Source organism: Pleurodeles waltl, chromosome 3_1, assembly GCF_031143425.1.
Source record: "Pleurodeles waltl isolate 20211129_DDA chromosome 3_1, aPleWal1.hap1.20221129, whole genome shotgun sequence".
NCBI lineage: Eukaryota > Metazoa > Chordata > Amphibia > Caudata > Salamandridae > Pleurodeles > Pleurodeles waltl.
In genome coordinates this window covers 1,036,350,080-1,036,364,475 of record NC_090440.1, presented here as the reverse complement: position 1 = coordinate 1,036,364,475, position 14,396 = coordinate 1,036,350,080, and the positions used below count along the sequence as shown (strand labels likewise).

Below are 14,396 nucleotides of genomic sequence, written 5' to 3'. Positions count from 1 at the left end.
CTGCTTTTGTGACACCTACTGCCTTTAGGGTCTCCATTTCGGACTTCATCTGGATCATTTTATAATCCCTATGACTGCAGAATAGTGTAGATCCAAAAAATGGAATGTTAAGAATCTGTTGCTGGGATTCATGTTTGAGGTCTGTAAGGCAGAACCATGAATGCCTTCTCAAGGCCACCCAGTGGCAGTATTTGTGAACTGCTAGTAATGATGGCTCAGCAGCAGAGCTGATGATTTGGTTGGAGACCATCATCCACTTGTTGACCACTTTGAGGAAATCCTCTCTCTTATCTTAAGATGGTCCTCTGCAAATATTTGCAACAACTCCCACAAGGGTCTGTCATCTGCCCAGGAGAGACGATGCACTTGCTGCCTTCATGGTGGAGGCAGCTGTACCGCAACAATCTTGTGTCCAACTGAATCTAACTTTTTACTCTTTTTGTCTGACGACACTGTAGGCGAAGGAGTGGTGGAATGGTGCTTCTTTGCCACACGGATGACCACAGAATCCGGGGGTGAATGTGAGCGGAGAAACAGTGGGTTCTGCTCTGGAGGTCTGTACTTCTTTTGCAGCCTCGACAGAGCATATTTGGCATGAGGAACAAGTTCATTGCTGCCTGTAAGAGAACTGAATCTAATGGTAGGAGAGGCCTAGACGCTGATGTATGATGAAGCGACTCGAAAATGACCGATGTGGATGGTTCAGGAGCCAGCACTGGGATGTTTAATTTCACAGCGCCTCTCCCCAGGACCGCCTGGAAGGTGTTAATATCATCCACTGGAGAGACCCGTGGCTAAGGTGAATCAGACAGCATTGGTATCTGCCTGTGCTAGTCAAAGAAGTGGAAGAATAATAGGTCAAACGATGTCTTGACCTTGTTCGTGACCTGGATGCATGATGGTGATGTAAGTGTCTGGAGAATGGCCAAGATGAGGAATGCCAGGACCTGGGGCGATTGCTGGAGTGCCATGGATGATGGTGTTACCAGGAACTTGATTGTCACAGAAAAGGTAAATGCCTTGGAGGAAAAACTTCCACAGATTACGGTTGTGGAGCAGGTACTGTCACTTGCAGAAGAGGTGCTGGAGGTGCTGAAAAAAAGGCGGTGGAGGAGACTAAGAAAAAGGAGGAGAGTTTGCCAGAACTATAGTTGATGACGGAGAATATACCCTGGAATTCTCAAGAGTCTGGGGATGATGGTAGATGTTGGTCTTGAGTTTTTGGCCTTTTCCGCTGGTCTGAATGGTCTTGATGTTCACACACTCCTCAACATCAACCTTCTTCTGTGCCTCAACATCATAGTCTCCCTAGATGTCGATCTTCTATGTCTCAATGTCGACCCTCTTCAACGTCGACCCAGTCCTGGAAGGTGAACATGTAGATAAGCTACCTTGTCTCGACGTTGGTGCCCTCGATATCAACCTGAAACAACATTGTTTTTGGGCTGTGCTTCTCATTTTGGATCTCCCACACCTTGAGTCCTCAGAGGAAGGTGGAAGAGCCCTGATAGAGGACTGACCTCTCCTCGCTCTCTGGATGTCCCACCTTCAGACTGCACCTGCTACCTGCATCACTTCCCTGCACCATGAAGGTGAATCTTCTCTCTTTCCATCAGGATATGTCTGGAAAACGTCCTACAGTGTGGACCTCTGTCAGAAACAAAGCCTGACTTGGCCTTCTTTCTTCCACAGGCAGGACACTTGTCAAAAGCAGATGGCATTTCATTTGACTGAGAAAAAAATTATATCAGAAAAACACAGAGACAGATGAAATTTGTCAAGGGAATCAGCTTTCAAAAAATTCCTAGTGGGATTTTTGATTAATAAAAAAATAAAAAAAGGCTGAGCTCCAATCTCCAAGATCCTGTCACCAGGAGCAGGAAAAAAGAACTGAAACAACTGCCACCTGCTGGGCATGATGTGATGCTGGTGGTCTCTGGGCCCTTAAAGGAGCAGGCACTGTTTTTTGCATTCACATAATGGCATCCTATAGGGCTACGCTGTCCTCTTTTCCTTCATCTTTCCTTTTAAAAAGGAGGGTTTGTGAACGAGATTTAAGGGTAATACTAAAGTATTTGGCTATATTTATATATATATTTATACATATACATATACATATATATACATATACATACATATACATATATATATATATATACACACACACACACATTGGTATTCATTACCCTTTTTTAAGGGCAATCCGAAGAAACTGGCCAACATAGCCTTCATTATCGGCTGCATAATATTCTTTTCAAGTGTTTCTACAAGCCTTCCTGAAGAAAGGTGAATATCTACACTTATGAAGATATACTATGAAAAGTGCTCCAGGATCCCTGCATGTGGGTAGGACTATTCAGTGCTTATGACTATCAACATAGATCCCCTGAAATAGAATGTTAAAACCATCACACAAAACTGGAGCAATTATAACTAATGTTCTAGTAATATTCCACATTTAATTGGTAGAGGCCATACGACTTTGTGACCTTCACAAAATTAATAGATTTTTTGGATTTCCTCAGTTTGTATTGCAGCATCCAACTAATTTGTTTCTGCATTGGAGAAGGCGAGGAATTCTATTTTAGAAACAAAAAAATCTAAATCGTCCTGGCACAAAGATGTCCCTTCACCGCATAGATTCTTGTAATATTGAGCAAAGGCAGTATATATTTTTTGTGCTTGAGGAAGCTATGTGACTGATGTCCATGACTACAGAGTGCATTTTAAGTGATTCTTCACCCTTTGTGGGTCTTCCTGCTAGCCAGGGCTCCCCATCTTATCCCATTCTCAATAAAATACTGGCCTTAATCACTGCCTTTTTAGCTTGGTAGAGTAAGAAAAGATTACATTCTTATATATCTTAGCCATATTTGGAGATCCTGTTTTCTGCATAGTTTAATTACGCTGCCATTAAATTTATTCTCCATATTTTTAATTTCTATACAGTGTTTTACTTTTGTTTGCTGTTCTGCTAATTAATCTCTCACTGCACTGTACCCAAAAAGGCACTTCGGTTATTATGAAGTCATGAGACAAGGATTCATCTTTCAGACTAAACTGGAGCATCCAATGCTTTTGTTTTTGCATAATCTGAGCTTTCCAGAATAAGATCTAAATTCATTCCTATGTATTCAAAAAATACTAATTCACCCATAAGTGCATTCATCATCCACCAGAATGTTTTTAACAAAATCTTTTTGGAAATGTGATTGTTGCACTGGGGAAAAATTATTGTCCTATCAAGTCCTCGAAAACACTGAATCATCTTCAATTATAATCTTGTTCTGCTAGTAATGTATATAGTGCATCTTTGTAACACATGCTGCAAGCAAACCTCTAACTGTGGGGATGATGCTAAAAAGTACATAAACGACAGACAGCCATTAAGAAAGTAGTGGTAGATCGAGAGTGGGCTTTACCTGTTGAAGTTTTGAATATTCTTCAGATTGTTTAACTGTTAAGGAAATAACAGAATCCAAATCCTTGACATCCTGGATGTTCACCATCATGCAGGCACTCTGAATAAAATGTTTGAAGATATTGTTAAGTATCTGTCAACAGTGATATTCCTTTTGAAGCAAATGTACTACCAGAAATTACCAAGGGTACCACGCATGTAAGGTAATGTTACATAAATAGAATAAAGGCACAACATACAATTTTGCCAACACAAAAACCCTGTGTGCAAATACCTACAATATACACAGAATATGTAATTAACCTGTATTTCTATTTCGCACCCTTTCTAAAAAGCATTCCCAAAAATCTATATATGCTTTTATTTTTAAAAGAAAACTAAGACAAAATGTTTTAGAACAGCCTATCAATTCCTATCCTGTCCCATTCTCTGCAATTTACTTTAAAAAAGTAAATCATTCTAAATAGAAACAAAGTCACTATAATTAACTGAATGACTTGAAAGCAGGGTGAGAGAAAATAGGGCCAATGTAGCTTCAGAGATTAGTGCTTGAAGGGCTGAGAAAACTGCACAACTTTCACAGAATAGCATACCACCACTATCCCATCACGCCCTGTAGGTGGCGGTTGAGCCAGTTCTCTTTTTTTTTTGCGGAAGGATGATGGTAGAACCAAGGTTAATTCACTTTGCCTTTTCTCAGGGGTGCAGAGTGGGCTGCTTAGGACTGTAATGAGTCCTCTGGAGAGGAACTAGAATTACAGGTAAGTAACAATTCATTCTCATTCATGGGATATTCATTGTTAGTCCTAAGAGCTAAATAGAATAGCAAGTGCATCCATTCCAAAGATGGGGAAAAAGAGCAAAGGAGAAATCTACTACAGAGCTTGACTGAAAAGATTCCGAAAGGAAACTTGGCCCACTTAAGCATCAGCTCCAGTATCTGAGCCAAGACAATAATGTCTTATGAAAGTCGGTACAAACTGCCATGTGACAGCCCTACAGATAGCTGCAATTGAGATGTTTCTCAGGAGCACTGCAGTAGCAGCTCTACTCATTGTAGAGTGTGCTCTCCATCTAATGTATAAAGATTTGTTTTCATTACTGTAGCAAAAAAGAACACAAGAAACAATCCAAATAAAACTGGATTGTTTGGAAATAGCTAGCCTGGTTCTTACTGAACCACAATTGTTATACATATGGTCAGATTGTTATAAATTTGTTCTTATTTAAAAAGAATTTAAAAAACCCGTTTAACATCCAACTAAAGTAAACACCTCTACGCTGAACACAAAGGATTTTGGACGAAAGTTAAAAAACCAAATGTCTGATTAACATGGAAATCAGATACCACTTTAGTAAGGAAACTTTGATGTGTCTTCATCCCGATTTCTGGCCTGATACAGAGTTTGGGGGATGGGGTACTCTCTACAAATGTGATGGATTACTTGGAGTACCTTGTCCACAAAACCTTTGATCAACCTTCTCTATTCTGAGTCGGTGGACTATCAGTTTTTTAAACGCCGATGGACTTTGAGGCTACACTGTCAGAAAAAGTACTCCAATGCCCCAACAGACTAGGGGCCAAATAAGTAAGGACATCAGACAGCCCGCTGTATTTAATGCAGACAGTCTGATGTCTTTTTGGACAGAATAAAAATGACTCCCATGCTCTTGGAGAAAACATCCAGTGTGTGGAGGCTGCATGCTGAACAGCTTCCTTAAAACATGGTTGCCCACCACTGCTGGGATGGTGATTCCTCAGAACACACAGAGATTGTCCATCGGTGATCTCCAAATATGGCAGTTTTCTGTCTGTCAGGGTTGCAGATGTAATATCCTCCACCAGGTGGATGGACAGAATAAAGACCATTGTACTTTAAATGAGGCACAGTATTTAGGGAAAACCATATATGTTTCTTACAACAAAGGGCCTGGATCTCACTCATCCTGAGAGCGGAAGTAATGGCTACAAGAAAAGTCATCCTCCAGGATAGATGCTGAAGAGCAGTCTTAGGAATGGGATCACATCGAGGCACATTAATTTGGTCACAACCACATTTAGTTCTCAGGTAGGGGGAACGTCTCCTTAAGGGAGGGTAAACCTTCATTTGACGTTCTAGAAAGTCCTTAACAACAGAGATTATTTTTTTAAAAAGGGCTGTGAAGATTTTTTGTATGTGGTAATAATTTACCTTTAATTGAACAATAGTGAAGCCAAGACTCTGCCACATCAAGAAGATATGGAAGTACGGCTTCTTCTTGACATCTGGTTGAATCAATGATCTGAAAACATAAGTTAAAAAAACTCTTCCTTTTAAAGGTACAGAACATTTTTGTGGAAGGACATCTGACAGGTGGTCTGAGATTGGGTCTACAGTTTGATAGGAATATCTTTTGGGAGACAGGTGGATCAGCACCACTAAGGAAGTGAAACAACTGCAGTCCGCAAGAGATTCGACTTATCATTCCAACTGCGTGAGAACCAGTAACACTGGCCTTCTAGTCCCTGTCAATGGTCTCAACTGCAGCCAGGAGTTTGACTAGAAATAGGCAAGGCACCAGTGACCCCAGAAAATATGAAATATGATAGGCTGTCAGATGCTCCATCTTTAGAAGATTCCGACACTTCTAACATATTGAAAATAGTCTTTCCTCCTAAGGATACACTTTTGCTGAAAGTGCGCCTATGACTGCTCCCAGATAATGAATATATTGCACTAACATCACTGCAGATTTGTTATTTGGCCCTGAGACTCAGATGAAGAAATATAGGCAGGGTCTTGTTGTAGTGGTGCTGGAGTCTTCATTGGCCAGTTGTCCAACTAGGGATAGGTGTACAGTCCCATCTTCCTGAGATGTGCTGCCCGACTGCCATGCACTTAAAAATGTTTGAGGTGCACAATGGAGGTTGAAGGGTAAGAGCTTGTATTGGTACTGTACATTTCCAACCAAAAATCTCAAAAAACTTGTGTTTCTTTCAAATGATGTTGATGCAAAAGTATGCATCTTTGAGAGCTATGGCATACGTCTAGTCTCCTTGATGGAGTTCACGGTAGATCTAGTGAAGCACCACAAGCCAAAATGTCCCTGTTTTTCAGTACTTGTTTCCATCCTGAGGTCTAGAATTGAACAATATTCTTGATTTGGTACTTTCTTTCAGAAAGTGACAGGACAACTTCCCTACAATTTTAAGGCAGAGGAACAGGTGCCACTGCATCTTTGATAAGGAGGGCGCTGTCTTCCACATGAAGCAACTCTTTCTAACAATAAGATGTCTCCCAGGGTGTAATGGAATCAATAGATGGTCTGCATCTGCATAGGGATTAGCCACCAGAACAATATTTAGCACCCATTTTCCTGCTGTTATTTTCTTCCCCTCTTTCAGGTGATGGTGATGTTTACCCCTACCCGAGAGGTGAACAGAAAAGGAGAGTTACTGTTTGGTTTGAAACCTCTGCTGTTGGTAGTGTCAGTTGTAAGGTTTGACCTGGTGCTTTTTGCATTCCTTACAGTTTTTAGGGCTGAAAGCCTTCAATATTTCCAGTTCAGACTTATTGATTTGCATCTCGTTGTTGATATGGGCTACAAACAAAGTGGTTACAGAGAATGGACTATTCAGGATTCTCTGTTGAGTACCAGATTTTAGGTCCATAAAAGGTAGTCAAAGAAGAACATCTAAGGGCTAAGCCATCGCAGCAGCTATGCACAGGCATGTCCACTGAAAGAGGCAGCAACAGAAGATCTCACTGGAGACCATGACTGTCTCTTGCCAGTCCTTTGAAGAATTCTGTCTATCTTCTTTAGGCAGTTGTTCCTGGAAATATTGTAAAGTACCCCCACAAAGAGCTATTGTAGTGACCAAGTGGGCAGTGGCAGTCTTCATTGCAGTTGCTGAAATAGTGCAGAACATTCTGTCAACTGCATCTAATTTCCTATTTTCCTTTTGAAGAGGTACAGTAAAATATAATGAGGTAACGATGGTGCGCCCCACTGCACCTCAGGGGTTTGGTCAGATCTCAAGAAGAGATTGATGAGGCAGCTTATTTTATATGTAAACATGCTGGAGCCTACTTCACAGAAGTAGAATAAAGAAATAACTCCTTTGTTGGTTCAAGTAGACCTGGAACTAGAAGTAGCAAGGGACAGGCTGCTCTCTGACAGTGCAAGTTCTCACAGATGACTGAAGTCTTTGGATGAGTCTTAAGAAATGGGATACTCGGCTTGGCAGCCCTTCTCATCAAAATGCCATTGAAAATGTTCATGTTATCAACAGACGAAACCCTTGCAGGTGGAGATTCAGACAGGGTAGGATAGTATCACTGAATACAAGATGTGGAAGAAGAATAGTTTACTGTGCTGTGACAAAATCTCGGACATCTGTGTGATCTACAATTCCTTTTTGATCTAGAAAGAAATGTCGGTGTGACATCGATAGAGACACCCAACCCCACAGAGAGAGAGAGAGGGAGAAAGGCTTTGATGAATGATATACTTAGAATGAGATATTTCAGGACAAATTCAAAAGAAATTATTTTGTCAATTAAAAAGAGTGAGATTACCTTTCAGTATGTAACTTAAATATTTATAGTTGACAAGAAACTAAAGTATGAAATGACCACAGACTCACCTAGACTAGAACCCTTATCCTTTAGTGTGCATGCCTGGGACCTTAACCACTAGGCCAGAGGTGACTTCCTACTGTGCAGTCTCCAGACTAAGCTAAGACATTCAACCCACAGATTTTGAGGAGAAAAAGACTTCAATGTACTGTCACTAGGAATGTTTAATAGTGAAAACACTAGAAAATAAAAAGACACACTGCCAAGTGATACTAGGATTTCAGCCTATTGAGCGACAGCCCAAGATCTTGACCATTGGGTCAGAAGTGACTCTCTTCTGCTCTGCATACAAATGGAACTATAACATTCTTACCAAATATCTTGTTAGTCTGATTCTTTCTTTGCAAAAGCAATCTCTCTCTCTTCTATCCATTCCTGGGATGGAACAGAGAGAGTGAGTGACAGGACAGAGGGCAGCCTGAGGGCCCCCGCAATCCTAGCCAACTCCCCACGTCCTGCAGGAGCCAGCATTGTTGCTTTAAATAGCAGCTCCCTGCTTGTGGGAACAGTGTCTTCATCTGTTTGCCTACACGCATATTTGCGTGAAGGGAAACAGAAGACAACTTAACTTCTTGCAAATGAGAGCTGTTTGAGCCCTCTCACTTGCAGAAAGTGAAGAATTTGCTCTGACTAGGCGCACATCTAAATCTTCACCCCGGGGAGGTGGTGGTCCCTGGGGCTGAGGGGGCCAGACACCCTTCCCCAGATACCTTATTAGTTTAGGTCAAGGGAGGTGGTGGTTCCCAGGGCTTTGCAAGCCCAGGAGGGAGCCCTGTGCACCCCTCCTCATTTTTTGCACGCCCCGGGTCCTGTTATTAATTTTATTTTTTTTAATGTCAGAAAAATCTGCAGATCCATCCACAGTTTTTTCGGACGTTTAAAAAAAAAAATGCTTTTAAGCTGGGGGTGGGGGGGTTACTTTTTTTCTGGGACCCAGCTGAAGCACAATTGGCTTTTTTAAAAATAAATATATATATATATATATATATATATATATATATATATATATATATATATATATATACATACACACACACACACATACATATGTATACTTTCCAAAAGGTGTTCCAGTATCCTGTGTGTGTGGGCGGAATAATTCAGTGCTTTTGATGAATAATGATTTCCCTGGAAGGGAAGCATGGTGCCACATGCCATTGAGACAGCTGCTTATGACAGGAGCTTATCATAAAATAACAGTGTCCCCAAAGAGGTAAAACAGTAATATGAGAAGATATTTTCATTCCTCCATTTTTCTGGACCTTGTCTAAAGTTCTGAATTCTCAAAGCATGCCAACAGAGTCACAAATCCAAGATCAATCCCTTATGTACTTACATAACAACGTTGAGGTTTACCTTTTGAGGCTACAGAGAACAAGGCACTTACCTTTGATAATGTTACTACTGGATACAAGAGTTCCTGCAGATTTCTTGTGTATGCCTGACTGGATATGGAAATTTCACCCACAGCGTACCTGTCACCAATGTCTGATAGCACCTGATAGAGTCACAGTTACTCCACAGGAAGTTATATCCTCATGAGAGCGCCCAGCATTGATGACAAGTTCTGTCTCAAAAATGTTTAACTTTTCCATCAAGGCTATGAAGGTAGAAGATGGTCCCATGAAAATGACCCAAAGTAAAAAGAAAATATTTCTTCAAGAGGGGAGGTGTAACAATGAATTTGTGGGAGCTACTGTAGCCATTAGAAAAAGTGTTACCAAAGGTATGGAACATGGTCTTCTACTGGATACATGCTCCCATAGCGTTCTTAAGCAAACCAATCCCATTGCAGGGTGATGAACAATCCAAACATAATTTAAAGGGAAAGAACTATAAAACCACCATGCCAAACTGAAATAGTTGTCTCTCCTCTGAAACAAAGCAAATTCTGCTTTCTGCTCTCTTTTCTTCAGAAGCCTTACCAACGGGCACAAAAGCAAACTTAATCAGAGCTTTAGAAATCTTAGCCACTGGAGAGAGGCCTGTAGGTGTCTGGGTTTGAGTAGGTTTTGTTGGCCATGTACAGAAAACTGGCAACTTGCTGCTACAGGCATCAGCTTTAAGGGAAGGATTTGGGAGCATGCTCTTGCACATGTATCCACAGCCCTTGTCTTTTGTTGACTTAAAACTTAGACTTGCAAAGATTATTGGGCTACCCAGTAAACCTGGGACATGGGTAAGGCAATAAAAAAAATACACAAATGGTCCAGAAGGATGAAGTATATTCTAGGCTTCCACTGCAATAATTGTCAACAAACCGTCAATTAGATACATTGTACTTGTACAAATTAATTTATTAAAGAAATGCCTTATTTACATCAGAAACTTAATTGGGTTCTAAATATCAAACATATATCAGGTGCTCCTAAAAGTGTAACAGTGCACTGCAAGTGACTAAGTGAATGAGTAGTGCCCAAGTGCTATACAAGATGCAAATATATACAAGTGGCTGATAGGGACATATAGAGGAATCAACGGCACTCAATATAGGAATGTTGAAATCCTCAATTAAAAATCAGTCCACTGCAGAAGTTGTCAACGTTTCGACCCACAATACACAATTATTTAAGGAAAGGGTCATCATCAGGACGAAAATATATGCAGCAGACACCTGAGGATAAAAGAATCATCTATCAATCAATGTGCAAAAAGCAAAATAACCTATATGTCTGATATAATCTCCTACTTATTAGGACTTACCAGCTGAGGTAAGTCACCACCACTGTCCAGGGATCAGTGTGGCAAGATGTAATTTCATCTACACTATGGCGTTGTGGCTGATGGGACCAAATCCAATATGATGTGCAGCAACCACTTGCACAAACTCAACCCGCTGCTGACCAGTCTACTCCAAATTAATGATCTCAAAAAGGCTGTGGAAAAAAATGATAATGTCCTAACATCACCACTCGGACAGTGATACAGTAAGTAACAGTCACTGCCAGAAAATAGAGAGATATGGCACATGGGATTAATTATGCTCACAAGGGCAGTGTATATATATTATACGGTCTCCATAAGAAGCTGGGCCACGTATTAAACCATACAGATTACTGTGGGTATCCACTACCAGGAATCCATTCTAATGCAACATTGAATCTGGCCACAAGGAAAAAAGAAACCACTAAACAATTGCCTCAATAATTGAGCCCCTGGTGACACTAAACACATGCCTGGCATGCATTAATTATGATGGTGGAAACGGAGCGAAAAACTATACATGTGCAGTGAAGTTTAATTTGTATTATCTCCCCAGAAACAAACAGGACAAAGATGCAGTCTCAAAAAATAATTTCTGCCAATGAAGCCTGTCTCGCCCCAATAATCCCTGCAGGCAGCTTGCAAGAGTCCGTAAACTCGTAAGCCTAGGAGCAGTGGCATGTCCATGGGATGAATCAAAAACAAAGAGGCAGCGCCCAAGCATCTCATTCCAGGCGCACAATGCCCACTGGGCTAAAGGGACTTCAGTCCCCCATCCCATACACCCCCGCCGTGTGTCGTAGCCCAGGCTGCAGCTCCTGGGAGTGCCTGGGCAGAGAACTGTTTGGGAAACATTTTCTATTATTCAGAAAGAGGCTCAGCTTCTGTGCTGCTAGAAAGTGTCTTCAAAGAAGAGAGTGTGTGTGTGTGTGTGTGTGTGTGTGTGTGTGTGTGAGGGGGGTCAACAGTGATTATAACTATGCTGTCATGGACATCATGGTGGGGGCTCTTGCTATGCAAGGCCATGTGCGTTAGCATTCCTCATTGTTTTACAGGCGATGCAATGACTGCCCATTAACACTGTGATGACAAAGGCAGCCTCTGCAATTGAAAGGCAATCTCTGCCTTGTTCCCAACCAACCTTAGCCTGAGTTTATCCGAACAGAAAAGGCACAAATTATATTGTATGTAACTGAATTTATATATTGCTTACTACACCTGACAAGGGGTAGAAAGTGCTATATGAATGCAAAACAAGGGCAGAACGTTTTTTCCCCTCATTTTAAATGGTGTTGCATGGAAATGATTCAGTGTCCTTCAGGCAGTCCAGATTTTCTTTTTTTTTTTTTTTTACTAATAACATTTTGCATTTCTGGAGGGGCAAGTGGGCTGAGGGCTATGAATTGAGGTGCTTGTGGTTTTGCTTCTAAAATAAATTCCAATATTGGCTAAAAAACTAAGAGGCAGATTTCTTTCATGTGTTGCAAGAAAAGGAGAGACCAGAAATGTGCCATATTTACAATTTACAAAGATACAGTACATTTCTGCTGTCTCCTGGCACTGAAGCACTTGATTGAGGCTGCCTGGAATCAGCACAGGCATCCTTGCGCCATGGTGCAGGGGGTCTACGTTAAAGGCAGGATCGTGTTTGTGCAGGAAAGGATGTTTCCTGTACAAAAACAATCCTTAAAGGTGTTTTCCTCTTTGTGTGTGTGCTGCAGAATGCAAAGAGGAAGTAACAAGAAACAAATCAAGGTATTTCTCCTCGTTAAGCCTAGCTCAGGGATGCACACTATTTTGGTGCAATCCTGGTTTACAGACCTTTGTAAATCTTGGATTATGTCATAATCCAGGGGTGGATGCATGGGAATGCCCATATCCCACCAATGAATGTGTTACTTTGGTTTCAGTAAACCACACACAGCCACGCAAGATGGCTTTGCATGGCTTAGTTAATACCACTAAAGGACTTGTGTTGCCTTGAAACGCCTTGCATCACACTAGGGCAAAACAAGTCCTTAGTAAATCTGGTCCAAAGAGTGTGCAAAGTGATAGTGGTAAATAGAAGTCTGGGCAATAGTTACGTAGCTCAGTCTGGTTAGAGCAATATGCCCCACATTAGGGACACACGTGGGGTGCAATATTCTGCTATGCCTTGTCGCAGTCTGTTGGGTGCTGACCTCTCACAGTTCCCCTCACAAAACACTGTGTGTGTCTCTTGCCTTGAGTATTTGGTAGCTGTGCATGTAACAGACTGACAGAGAGGCTCAGCATATTGCTGTGCATGGATGGCACCTGGCACTGCACTCACCAAAGCTTTTTGTTGCAGCAGCATGGTGTGCCTCAAACTGTACTGCCCTTGTGTGGCCTACCTATTGGGCCTCCTTACCGTCTCTGCAAGTGGTAGTTGGTGGTTAGGAAACGTGGTGAAAATGGTGGCAAGCGCCAAATCCAACACACAGACATATTTAGAGGCACAACTGAAACACGCCCTGGGTGTGCAAGCTCTGGCCCTTTTGTCTCAAGCTGACCCACTTTTGCAGTCAACTAGTGCTGCCTCTGCCTTCTACTAGCCTAAATCAACTTCAAACCAGCATCTGTATTACTATACCTTAATGCACCTTCTTCTGAGACACAGTCCAAATACCCTCCTTTTTTTAATGTCTGCCTGAAGAGGAGATTTTAAAGCTCAAGCTTAGTGACGTAGACAAGAGTTCACTTTTTACATAGCCGAGGGAATCACAGAGGTTGAGTAGGGACTAAGGGCCAGATGTAGGTAGAACACAAATTGCGACTTGCAATTTGCGAGTCAAAGCGCCTCGCAAATTGCAACTCGCAATTTGCGATGCAGAAAGGTGTCTCAGACACCTTCTGCGACTCGCTATGGGGTCGCAAAGACCCACCTCATAAATATTTATGAGGTGGGTCGCAGTTTGCGACCCCATAGCGAGTCTAGGCACTCACAGGGATGGTGGCCTGCTGGAGACAGCAGACCACCATGTCCGTGACTGCTTTTAAATAAAGCAGTTTTTTTTTTCTCTTTGCAGCCCGTTTTCCTTAAAGGAAAACGAGCTACAAATAGAAAAAAATACTGAAACCGTTTGTTTCGTTTTTTTTCCAGAGTAGGCAGTGGTCCATAGGACGAGTCGCAAATAGGAAGGGAACACCCCTTCCTATTTGCGAGTCGGAAGCACATTTTGCGAGTCGCTTCCGACTCGCAAAATGTGTTTAGGCATCGCATGAGGGCTTTTGCGCCTCGCAAATGGCGTTTTTCACCGTTTGCAATGTGCAAAAGCCTACCTACATCTGGCCCAAAGTCTGGGTGAATAGACTAAAACAACTTCCTTTATCATCAAAGCAATAAAGTAGCTTGAGACCACCAAAATAAGGGCCTCATTTACAAGGCCCATGGCACAGGGCAGCGCAGCAAGTGCCTTGCTGCACTGCCCTGCGCCACCGGGAAACGGCAGAAATGCACCATATCTACAAGATACGGCACATTTCTGTCCTCTTCCCCGTGCAGGTGCACAAATTGCTGCCTAGCACCAACGCAGGCACCCTTGCACAATTGTGAGGATGATTGTTTTTGTACAGGAAGGTGCCCCTTCCTGTACAAAAACAATCACAAGAGGTGTTTTCCTCTTTGTTAACGT

General features: G+C 41.9%; 1 protein-coding gene across 4 annotated transcripts in view; it reads right to left on the bottom strand.

Moving 5' to 3' along the window:
• Positions 1-14,396, bottom strand: part of CEP70 (centrosomal protein 70) — a 443,636-nt gene that overhangs the window by 159,469 nt on the left and 269,771 nt on the right. For all 4 annotated transcript variants that reach the window (XM_069224317.1, XM_069224319.1, XM_069224321.1 and 1 more), the window contains one exon: positions 3,423-3,521. In XM_069224317.1, coding sequence (XP_069080418.1) covers positions 3,423-3,521 — 99 coding nt within the window. The remainder of the gene's footprint in view (positions 1-3,422; positions 3,522-14,396) is intronic.